Below are 12171 nucleotides of genomic sequence, written 5' to 3'. Positions count from 1 at the left end.
TTTGTCTTTTCTTTTCTTTCTTTTCCTTTCCTTTCCTTTCCTTTTTTCTTTTCTTTTTTTTTGTCGGTTGTCGGCTTGAACTCTGGGTCCGGGCATTGTCCCTGAGTTCTTCAGCTTAAGGCGAGAGCTGTACCACTTGAGCCACAGTACCACATCTGTTTTTTTTCTGAGTGGTTTTTATTGGTGATAAGAGTCTCACGGACTTTCCTGCCTGGGCTGGCTTTGAACCATGATCCTCAGATCTCAGCCTTCTGAGTAGTTAGGATTACAGGCATGAGCCACTGGCACCCAGCAGATTTTTAACTATTAAGGATATTTGGCTAATGAACCTTGTGAAGGTAAAGAAGTCAGCTGAAGAAATTATCTTCTATCTGCCCTGTGAGTAACGATCAGCATTATCCAGGGACAAGCAAATCAGTGCCCAGGGAACACTGGACAATTTCCCATGGCTGAGGAGGCTTATGAGCCACACTGCCCTAACAGATGCCAAGTCCACCAGTGGCATGAACTTCTGCTTTGTCTCTGTGAGGAGAAGATGCCATGTTTCTCAGATCAGGAGATTCATGATGCCCATCAGTTCTGGAAGACTCCCAGTCACAGTATATTCAGATGCGGTCCTTCTTCTATTCTGTCTGTGGCTTCTAGAACTCTCCTCTTATACACACGAGAGACTTCTTACTTTCTCTTATCTTTTAACCTCAGTGCTGATTTCTGAGGATTTTTCTCCAGATCTGTTCATGATTTTTATGACACTAGTTAATGATTTTTCTCTTCAACAATAGTCTAATCCTTCCCCTGAGTTTTTAATTCTATATCTCTTTCACTTAGATATGAATCATTTATCAAGTTATCTTGTTCTTTTGTCAGACTGTCTTGCTCTGAACTCTGTAATTTCTTCTTTGACGCCTTTATTATTTTAATTCATGCTTATTTTATCATGTGGCCCATGATAGTCATGAAAATATTTAATGAAGGAATGAATCAGTGAGTGAATGGCTAGATTCTTTCTGATAGTTCTCTTATCAGAAGTTCTCAGGCTGTTTTTATTCTGTCTGTTGACTCTTTCTTTGAATAGACTATTTTGTTATGTGTATTTTGTAATTTTGTATTCTGAGCTCATTGTTTTTCTCCAAGGGGATTCTCTACAACCTTGCTGAAAGTGTATTCCTTCCAAAAGATTCCTCCCTCCCTTTTTTCTTTTTTTCTTTTTTCAAATCTAGTTCTCCCATAGTATCACTGGCCTGTGGCCTGGAATGCTCTTTCTTTATGCCTCACTCTTCAATGCTTTACTGGGATTCTCTAACACGCAGGGAACAATTCAGGCTCACATACTTTAAGAGAGAAATTTTCTTTCCATTCAAATTTAGTCCAAGTCATATAGTCTTTTCCTGTGCTAATAAGAAGGGTTTTCCTAACCCATCTCTACTAAGTCCTTTCACAGTCCTGGCCAGATGGAAGGGGTTGTAGTTGTGATTGTCTACCTTTTATAAACAGAAGTCTTCATTTCTGTATCCTTTGTATGTATTAAGTGATCAGTGTACACTGTATACATGTGTAAAAATATTACACCACCCCTCATTAATAAGTACAGTCAACATGTTAATTGTAAAAATATGTTAACATTTTGCTAGGAGCTGCACCTTTCACTTGCCAACCAGAACAGCTGCAGACATAGCTCACATATTTATGGTTTTCAGTTCCCTTTTCATTGAAGGTCATAGGGATTTCCCTTACTATCTTGCAAGCTAAGCTGAAAGGAATTTTTAATATTTCCTACCTACTTGTTTTATAGAGAAGAGGTTTGGGTTATTGTAGTTCACCAGATGGTTGAAAGCAGAAGTCTCCTTCCTTAGATTTTTTTTTTTATCCAAATGATGACAAATCCTCATGAAGTCCATATTATCGTTGGAAGTGACAGAGATATGGTGGTGTTTTGACTCTACAAGTGTATTGCATGGACTGTTAAAAGATAGAGGACCAAGCCAGGCTTTGGTGGCTTATGCCAGTAATCCTAGCTATTCAGAAGGCATCACAGTTCAAAGCCAGCCTGGGAAGAATCCAATTAGCCACCAAAAGCTGGAAATGACACTGTGGCTCTAAGTGGTAGAGCACTAACTTTGAGCCCAAAAGCCCTGAGACAGTGCTTGGGACCTGAGTTCAAGTCCTAGGACTGGCACAAAACAAAACAAAGCAAAAGATGGAAGACCAGTCAGCTAGAAAGACCCTAGATTAATGAGCTAAACAATCTGTATTCTTTGAAGTTGGAATAACCTATTGGGACCAGACAGTCACTATTATTTGCAAGAAATCTCAAAGCAAACATTTTTCTAGCATACTGGCAACAGGGTATACAAGACTGAAAGAAAGGGCTTAAGTGGCAATGCTTGCTTCCCTGTGGATTCCAGGTTTGTAACAGCCCCGCTGCTTGGTGCTCTGTTTTCCACAGACTGTTCCTGGGTTCTGACATGATCACTAACAGCACGCCCACCAAAGAGCAGCCCAAGTGCACAGCCAGCGGGAGCTCCGGTGAAAGCATGGACTCCGTCAGCGTCTCCTCCTGCGAGTCGAACCACTCAGAGGCTGAGGAGGGCTCCATCACACCCATGGACACTCCGGATGAGCCTCAGAAAAAGGTACGCACTTGACCTCTTCCATCGTCCTACCACAGGCTCCTCCCCACGCCTGCCCTTCAAGTTTCCAAGTATAACACGCGATGGTAGTTCGAAAGTGCACTTGAGAGCTGGGCATTGGGGATTCATACCTGTCATCCTAGCCTACTCAGGAGGCTGACATCAGAAGATCATGGTTCAGAGCCAGCCCAGACAGAAAAGTCTGTGTGACTCCCAATTAATCAGGGAAATTCTGTATTGGAGGCATGGCTTAGGTAGTAGAGTGCCAGTTGTGAGCTAGAAAGCTGAGCAAGAATATGAGACCCTGAGTTCAAGCCTTGGTACTGGCACACATACACAAAAACAGATTTGAATCTGGATGGGGGGCACTCCTTGTAGATACTGTACAAGCAGTAAGCAGATTACTCATTTGGGTTAAAAAATATGCTATGCCCACAGCTAAAGGCACCGAAGGATCCTGACCTATAACACGAGTATACTTCATTCAGGAGAAGCAGGGTTGCTTAGGAAGGTACAAAAGAGTAGGAGAGGAAGATGTATCTATCCATTTTTTGGTCTCAGGCCTTGCCTTAGCCAAGATTTTACTATAACAGTATTGCATAGCAACTTGCTCCAAGCTCTGTGATGTTAAATAACTCTATTACATCTAAGGAGTTGGCTGATTTGAGCCAGCCTTGGCCCAAGAACAATTTTAGTCTGAGATAGATCTGCCTATCTATCCCTTGCTCTTTTTGGAGTAGTAAGATGCTCTTTGATGCTAAGGCAAATGAAGAAGGAGACAAGCCCAGCCTGGAAGACACATGTCAAGTCTCTGATTGGTTTGTATAGACCCACATTCCCTTGGCTAGAGCAGTGTAGTTATGGAGATTGAACACAGGGTACAACTTGAGCTATAACTCCAGTCCTTCTTCTTCTCTTTTTGTTTTTCTTTTAGTTTTTGGTAGTGCTAGAGTTTTCACTCAAGCCTTTGCGCTAGCTGGACAGGACTCTGCCACGTGAGCCATGCCTCCAGCCTTTTTTGCTCTACTTTTTTTTAATGGGTCCAGTCATGAGCCTGAACTCTGGGCCTGGGCGCTGTCCCTCAGCTCTTCAGCTCAAGGCTAGCGCTCTACCACTTGAGCCACAGCGCCACTTCCGGCTTTTTTTTTTTCCTTTTGCTTATGTGGTGCTGAGGAATCGAACCCAGGGCCTCATGCATGCAAGGCAAGTGCTCTACCACTGAGCCACCTTCCCAGCCCTACTCTGCATTTTTTGTTTTTGAAATCGTCTCCCATTTCTCTGGAGCTAGTCTAAACTACAGTCCTCCTGTTTATACTTGCCACTCTAGCGGGGAATGGCGGATATGCGTCTACCATGCACAGCTCTTCCTGTTGAGGTAGAGTTTTTCATTTTCCTGGGCTGGCCTGGACCTCGCATCCTCCCAATTGCAGCCTCTTCTGTAGATGATTACAGGCATGTGCCACCACATGCAGGTATTTGTTGAGATGGTGTCTTGTTAACTTTTTGCCTGGGCTGGCATCAAACCATAATCCTCCTATCTCTTTCTCCTGAGTAGCTGCGATCATAAACATGTGCCACGCATTCAACCTCCTCGGTTTCTTATTCAAAGTATGATAACCTTTTACAACCTTGTGAAGTTCATTTTATGGTGAGAAGTCACATGAGTGTGGTGGTAGCATTTTGAACTGGCCAAAGTGATTCATATTTGACCCAACAATATTGCACGCCAATATTATGCAGCCAGATCCCACATAAATAAAGGAAGCAATGAAATCCACTCTATTTTAGTGGGAAGAACTGTGAAGTAAATCACAGGGCAAAGGGCTTGGGTGCAGCGTAGGGAGAAGAATTGAAGGCGATGATATAATCTTCCATGTATGAAACGAATGACAAGCGATGGGAACCGATAACAGAATTCTCAGAGTTTCTATGTTTTGAATGGCTGCATAAATAAAAGAAAACAAACTATCAGCTTTAATCTTGGATATGCATCTCCTTTGGTCTGTTGGTCAAGGAGCTTGGATCAGAGAGGTCAGATTTGCTATGACTAAAGCTTTGACTACTTGGGGCAGATTTTTGGCCTCTGAACTTGGTGTTTATGATGGCTGCCCTCTTGTGTTCTGGCCCATGAGGTAAAATTTTGACAACTGATCCATTACATTGTTCATACTTACTTCTTTGCATGAAAACTTGGGTGCCACCTGCCATTGCTGTTATTAGCAGCAGTAACCACCTGGAAACCCTCAATGACTATTACAAAGTTGCCAGTCTAGGAGAGGAGTTATGTTCAGGTAGATTTCTCATCTGGCTGCATTGAATGCTTCATGCTTCCTAATCTAGAAGAAAAAGTTCTATGAACACCTAACGACTGGCCATTCTCTCAAAGGTCATGTCTTCTGAGCCAAGGATATAATCATTCTTCATGGCTTGACAGAAGCATTGGGTCTAAGTCTAGAGTGAACACTCAGTTCATTTTTTGGCAGGTCCTGATGCTTTGTTAGGCCTTGTAATCTGATAGTGAACGTTGTCTGAAAGTGATTGTGGAGGTCTTGCCTGTGTCAGTGAGGGATTCCCATCCTTGTCTTGGAAGCAGATGGAATCACATTCACTGGGTGGTGCAGGGAAAGAGGTGCGCATAAATTCAGATGATCTGTTCTTAAAAACCATGTAGATTCAGCATGGAGGTGTAGCTCAATGGTATAGTGTTTGCCTGGTATGCACCAGGCCCTAGGCTCAATCCTTAGTACACAGAAACGTGTCTTTTAAACCAGGCAACCAGGCAGTGGGTGGTTGTTTGCCTATTCCTTTGTTGTTTTTTCCATCTGACTCTAACGTATGCAACTCATACACGACCTTTTCTCAGAGTCATGAATTTAGTTATGAGTCGTTGGCATGCGTGTACAAGGTTCCTGAGCTCCAGAGTCCCTGTATATTACCTGGGAAGGCTAATCATTCTCTTGCCCTGGGATCCCGTGTTGACCACCCTTTCTGACAGTCTTCCATATATTCTTTCCATTGGTGGAACTGTAAAGTCACTGTCTTTCAAAGTCAAATCTAATTAGCATTCTTCATGCTCTGGACCCTTATTTCTAAGCATTTTTTTCATAATTATTTCTCACTGCTTAAATTCTTCATAGGCATTTGGGGGCTCACCTCAAATTGTTTAGATCTCTTTTAATGCAGGTATCCTCAAAGCTTGATCTTAATTATAAATATTAGAATCATGGAATCTAACTAAGGAAAAAAATTTATATAGAAGATGGAATTTAAGATAAATTCACCCAATAATTAGAAAATGGATATATATATATATATATATATATATATATTTATATATCATATAATGGTAGTGATGTAATTGATGCCTACATATCAAAATTGTCTATCATTTTGTTGGTCATATTTGAATAACCTTATGATAGAATTTAATGTATACTTGTGCCACAGGAAAGAAGATTTAAGTATAGACCCTGTTTTATTTAGAATGCAAATTGTTAGAAAGCTAAACTTCCATATCCTATTTCCATGGGAGGCCAGATAAATATGGAAGAAATTAGTGTTATTTATTTTAAAATGACTTCCAGAGTATCTTATAGGGCTAATATGGTATCTTTTAGCTTAACTCATTACAGCCCCAAATTTACAAGATTTCAACTTAATGAACTTTTAGAGTAATACTACTCCTAGTGTGTTTTAATCATCTTCTTTGTCTGGTAGTTGATATTGCATGTATGATGAATATATGGTTAATCCAAAAAAGGTATTAACTGTAGCCCCTTATTCCTCAATCACCTTCACATAGAACATGGAAAGTACGTAGCAGAAGATGTCAAAAGTGGCAGAGCCACTCCAAGGCTGTATTCTCCTGGGCAAGTGATTTGCTTTCCCTGCTTCTTACTCTCCTTATCGTTATAATTCTCTGTTTTTTGTTCATACATCAATTGTGGAATCTAAATGAGAGAAGACACTGGAAAGCTCATATCACCAGTGTCATGGTGTGAAACATACCCTGGCATATTAAGTTAATGTCAGTGCAGTGTGAGGCCCAGTTACATGGTTGATCTGGTGGAGTCAGGGAGCTGGAGTGCGCCTCCTGGGTTTACAGCCAACTGGATATGTAAATTTGGGACCCTAAGATTCTCTCTGGGTTGCAGGCTCCCTGGCTTGAGAAAGCACGGGACTGGGTTATCTATCTGCAGGGCTTTCCCAGTGTGAATTCCACACACAGTGGTGTCTTTTGTGACCTTATCTTAGAAATCTCTAAAAATACAGACGTTTCTTTCCTACTACAAATTCTGATTGGGAAGCCAATATAGAATGATGGCTGTGGCCTTGTTGAAAACCTTTGGAGTGTAAGGCAGTTAAGATCGAGAGGCTGTGGTTGGGCTTTTCCCCAGCCCAGTGAGCTGATTCCTTCTGTTAGAATCTGATGCCATCTGCTGGTTAACTTCCAGAATAGCAGCTAAAGATGGAGATGGGAACCTTGTCTCATACATCCACCAGGAACACAGTATGTGTGGGCTGTGGTGAAGGAAAGAACTGAGGTGGATTTTGTCTTAATATCTATTTCTGCTAGGACAGTCACAAAACGTGTTGGCCGAGGTTCTAATTCTTGCGTTTTCTTTTGGATGCATTTACTCTTCCAGCTCTCTGAGTCCTCCTCCTCATGTTCTTCCATCCATTCCATGGACACAAATTCCTCAGGGATGTCGTCCTTAATCAACCCTCTCTCCTCCCCTCCATCCTGTAACAACAACCCTAAGATCCACAAGCGCTCCGTCTCTGTGACATCCATTACCTCGACAGTGCTGCCTCCTGTTTACAACCAGCAGAACGACGACACCTGCATCATCCGCATCAGCATAGAAGACAACAACGGCAACATGTACAAGAGCATCATGGTAAGGGTCCGACCCAGGCCCCGGAGTGGCTCTCTGTGGGCCTGTCTTGGCATCTGTCAGCTCTGCTGACTGGCACTTCTGCATATGTGTGGGGTTATTGTATCTGTGCGCACACACAGAAGATGAACACCCACAATTACCACCCTCTCCCTGGGGGTGGGTTGATAGTGCATTTTTCCTAAAATTAAAGTCACCAACAGGGCTTACAGGATATCACTTTTACATCTCAAAAATTGCTAGAATATATTCATGCACACCACTATCCCCTTTTCAAAATGATGAATGTGGGCGACTGTAGACCTGCATTCTAGGGGAAATGCTGCAGTGCTTCTCTTTCCCGAAGGGCTCCCTGTGTCTGGATTCATATGCGTCCTTACTAGTACAATCCTTGCTGGAAATGCATTGTGTGTTAATGGAAGCCAGACCTGTAATGGAAATATCAATGTCCCCACCCCCACCCCCGAATATGTGGAATAAGAAGAGTAGTGTTTTAAAGGCTTGCAAATTCTGGGTTGTTTGCTGAGCACTGTTGTTTTGTGTGTAGCACATGGTGACAAGCTAGCTACCCACAGGAATAGAGTTGGAAGAGGGAGGATTTTGATTTTTTTTTTCAGGTAGTTGTATATATAACTCTTCATGGGTCAATGTTTGTGAGATTAGGGATTTTTGCTGTTTTATCACGGATGTTTTAAAGTGAAGCTGGCTTGACTTTGGGCTTTGTTTTTTAATGTGAGTGCAGAGTATTGGAGATGCTTTAGTTGGGTGCCCCTGCACTGCTTGAGCTCAGGTTCCAGTGCTTTTATCCACCAGTGTTTTCAATGAAACTGCAAATGCCAACACAAAGGAAACGTGTCAGACAACACCTCAATACTCTTAGGCAAACAACATTGATCTCTAGGCTCACCTCAAAGATCTCAGAGAGAGTGGGGTATGGCTGTACACACCTGTAATCCCAGCTACTTAAGGAGGCAGAGGTAGAAGGATCAATGCCCAGACCAGCCTGGGCAAAGCTAGCTAGAGACCCTATCTCAAAAGCAAACTAAATGCAAAAGGGCTAGGATCAAGTGATAAGAGTGCTTATATAGCTAGCAACAAGACCTGAGTTCAGGCCCCAGTACCCCAGGGCAGGGGTGGGGGTGGGGACAGGCTTTAGGGGTACCAGGAACCATAAGTTACCCATGGGGAACTGCAGGCCTAGAGGACTTGCTTTAAGAGTTGCTCATGTTTTCTAGGCCTGGTTCTTCCACAGGAAGTAGAAGGAATCCCTTTCACCCCACTCTCCTCAGTAGCTGTGGAGAGTCCTCTGCTCCACAGATCATCACTCTTCCCCATGATATTCCTCCCGGTGATGTCCTTCACTCTGTCAGTATCCCTAGATCCTTTAAACTGTGACTGTTCACCACAGGCCTTCTTCACTCCTAGACACACGCAGGGCATTTGAAATGGAGATGGCCCAAACCGACATGAGCTCTGAGTTTGACATACACCCCGAGGCTGACGCCTTAGTATAAAGCAAGGGAGCTAGCTCGTTAATAATTTTAATCTTGATTATATGCTGACAATGTTTTGGATGTATTCGATTAAATAAAATATGTGACTAAACATGTAGCTGCTAGAATTTGAAGTTGGATATGCTGCTGCTTATGTATGTGTTGGACAAGAGGCTGACTGAGATATGGACAGAACTGCAGTTATTAGTTCTCCTCGGTAGTTTTTATGGTACAAAGTTATAAAGACTCCGGGAAAGCCTTGGTCCATCCTCATTTTGCAGTCTGGCTTTCTCTTAAACAGGAGGTCTGAATTTTTAACACAAGCCCACCTCAGTTTAGCAGTCTTGCCCAAGTGGTTTTTTTTTTTTCTCCTTTAGTTTCGTGACTCTACTCTAGTTTGACCCAGCTTGGGGAGAATTTCCTCTAGACTATCAAAAAACATTTTCCTTCTAGAGTTTTGGGTGAACCTGTTTTTTCCTTATACCTAGATAATGCCAGATGTTTTGGTAATAGATGGACAAAGTCTTTACTGCTTACAAGGACCCTGTTGTAATGTGTGTTGTTTATTGAATCACAAACACCAGCTGCTGCTCTGGTCAGAGGGAAACATCTAGGCATTACCAACCACAGACTCACAGCGAGATTTCTTGGAAGAAATCTAACTCTATGTGTGCATGTGTGTGTATATGTATATGTATATCCATGCTTGTATGTAGGTGTGCTATGTGTGTGTATACGTATATGCATGCTTGTATGTAGGTATGCTATGTGTGTGTGCATGTGTATATGTATATGCATGCTTGTATATAGGTGTGCTGTGTCTATGTATACGCATGCTTGTATATAGGTGTGCTGTGTGTGTATATGTATATGCATGCTTGTATGTAGGTGTGCTGTGTGTGTGCATGTATATATGTATATGCATGTTTGTATGTAGGTGTGCTATGTGTGTGTGCATGTGTATATGTATATGCATGCTTGTATATAGGTGTGCTATGTGTGTATGTATATGCATGCTTGTATATAGGTGTGCTGTGTGTGTATATGTATATGCGTGTTTGTATGTAGGTGTGCTATGTGTGTGTATATGTATGTGCATGCTTGTATGTAGGTGTGCTCTGTGTGTGTGTGTGTGTGTGCGTGTGCATCTCTGCAGTCCTCTCACTTCTTCATGAGAATAGTTTTCATTTTAAGAATAATCTGAGTTTTCCTTAGTTTCTTTTACACTTAAAGAAACCACTCAAGGTATAGCACTTACCAGTCTTGGGGATGAGGTGAAACTTTACTGTGCTTTCAAAACATTTAGAAGCTGGTATGTTGAAGCCCAATGTACATACAAGTGTAGGAACAGAAAACAGATCTGAAGTGTTCCATTCCTTGAGTTTTAATAAATACATATATCTGTATAACCATCCTCCTAATCTCCATGTGCCCCTCTCAGCCAGTTTTCCTTAAGCTTAAGGTTAGTTTTCCCTTGCCATACTTGAGTTTTTTCCTGGTTTTGAAACACTCATCTCAGCATCTGTTTCTCTTGCTCAACATGAGGCTTTTGAGATTTATCCACATCGTCATATGTGGGCAATTCTTTTATTTCCACGCGCTTTTATTGTTGCTATAAAGATGATGTACAGAGGGGTTACAGTTACATAAGTCACCTTGCTCTCTCACAGTTTTTCCCTCCCACCTCTACCCAAAAGTTGCATAGTTCATTTTCAAGAGCATCTAGTGAGTACCACTGCTGCATTTGTTCACTCCTTGTCCCTCTGCTTTTGTGCCCCTGCTCACCCTCTCAAAGACAGATTAATAAACAAGACTTGTTTCTGAATTCATTTTGATGAGTATTATTTTATATGATCAGATGCACATAGGCATTGTGCCTTTATGTTCCCCTCCTATGAGGACCCTCCTTTGGGGACACTGTGTGTGAATACCTAGAGACCTGCTACCAGCACAACCATGTTCATTGCAGCATATCTATTATAAATATGATAGACAAGATATGGAAATCAGTGTAGGTGTCCCTCAATGGACAAGTGGATCAACAAGTGGAATTCAATTCACCCATCAGAAAGAATGGCATTATACCATTTGTAAGGAAATGGAAAGACTTGGAAACCATTCTGTTGAGTGAAGTAAGCCAGACCCAGAGAAAAATAGGTTGTATGGTTTTCTTCATTTGTGATACATAGAATGTGCCTATAAATCTACATGTAAGCATACTGTATGGTAAAAGAAAAAAAAGATACACATGATAAATTATACAGGTCTCTATGTGCCGGTTCCTGGTTCCTTAGTTGCTTCACTGTGCTCTGTTGTGAATGCTGTGTTCATCCGCCTCTTCTGTGGATGGAAATTTGGTCCGTTGTAGTTTTGGCTATTCTGAGTAAGTCTGCTGTGAGTTTGTTCTTCCATGGACATAGGCTGTCATTTTTCCTGGTGAAATCTTGGACTGCTGTCCTAGGACCACCTGAGCTTTTGAAATGATCACCGGGCAGAAACGTGGCCCTTCTGTCCCAGTGGCTGCAGCTAATGCCACATGTGACCCACGACTGAGGATGTTCTACAGTTTTCGCAGACCCTTAAGAATTGTCCTTTTGTTGGAATCTAATCAAGGCCACGCAGGCATTTGCCTCATTCTAACCGGGGTGCTTACCGAGACGCTGAGAGACAAGGTGAATGCCATTCGTTATCTTAGGCTACTGAAGGCGGGAGCCGGATGAGAATCGTGATTCCAGGCTCTTCCACCCATTCTGATACCACGGGTCCATTCTTCCCAGAGAAGCACACACACCACATGGGACAAGAGAAATAAGGGGGTCAAGAAGAGCTCTCAGGAAACATGGCGCCAGATTTTCCAAATGCATTCGTTGTTTTTGCAGTTGACAAGCCAAGACAAAACCCCTGCCGTGATCCAGCGGGCAATGCTGAAGCACAATCTGGACTCGGACCCAGCTGAGGAGTATGAGCTGGTGCAGGTCATCTCGGAGGACAAAGGTAGGCACGGGGTCCTTTTCATGGTTCCTGGTTGTTGAAGACACAAAAGGGGTATAATGTGGATGATTCTTTTTAAATTGGAACCTTGTGGTGGATTTTAATCATGCAGAGATTAGCACCTGTGTCATAAGCCTCACTTGTAGAATTCAGCATCTC

General features: G+C 42.4%; 1 protein-coding gene across 2 annotated transcripts in view; it reads left to right on the top strand.

The window, feature by feature from the left end:
* Nucleotides 1-12171, top strand: part of Rgl1 (ral guanine nucleotide dissociation stimulator like 1) — a 159054-nt gene that overhangs the window by 143730 nt on the left and 3153 nt on the right. For both annotated transcript variants that reach the window (XM_042674286.1, XM_042674285.1), the window contains exons 15-17: nt 2447-2633; nt 7277-7531; nt 11901-12015. In XM_042674286.1, coding sequence (XP_042530220.1) covers nt 2447-2633; nt 7277-7531; nt 11901-12015 — 557 coding nt within the window. The remainder of the gene's footprint in view (nt 1-2446; nt 2634-7276; nt 7532-11900; nt 12016-12171) is intronic.

This window comes from Dipodomys spectabilis, unplaced genomic scaffold, assembly GCF_019054845.1.
Source record: "Dipodomys spectabilis isolate Male_0828 unplaced genomic scaffold, ASM1905484v1 ptg000019l, whole genome shotgun sequence".
Classification (NCBI taxonomy): domain Eukaryota; kingdom Metazoa; phylum Chordata; class Mammalia; order Rodentia; family Heteromyidae; genus Dipodomys; species Dipodomys spectabilis.
The sequence above is the reverse complement of the archived record's forward strand: the minus strand, read 5'-3'. Positions and strand labels throughout refer to the sequence as shown.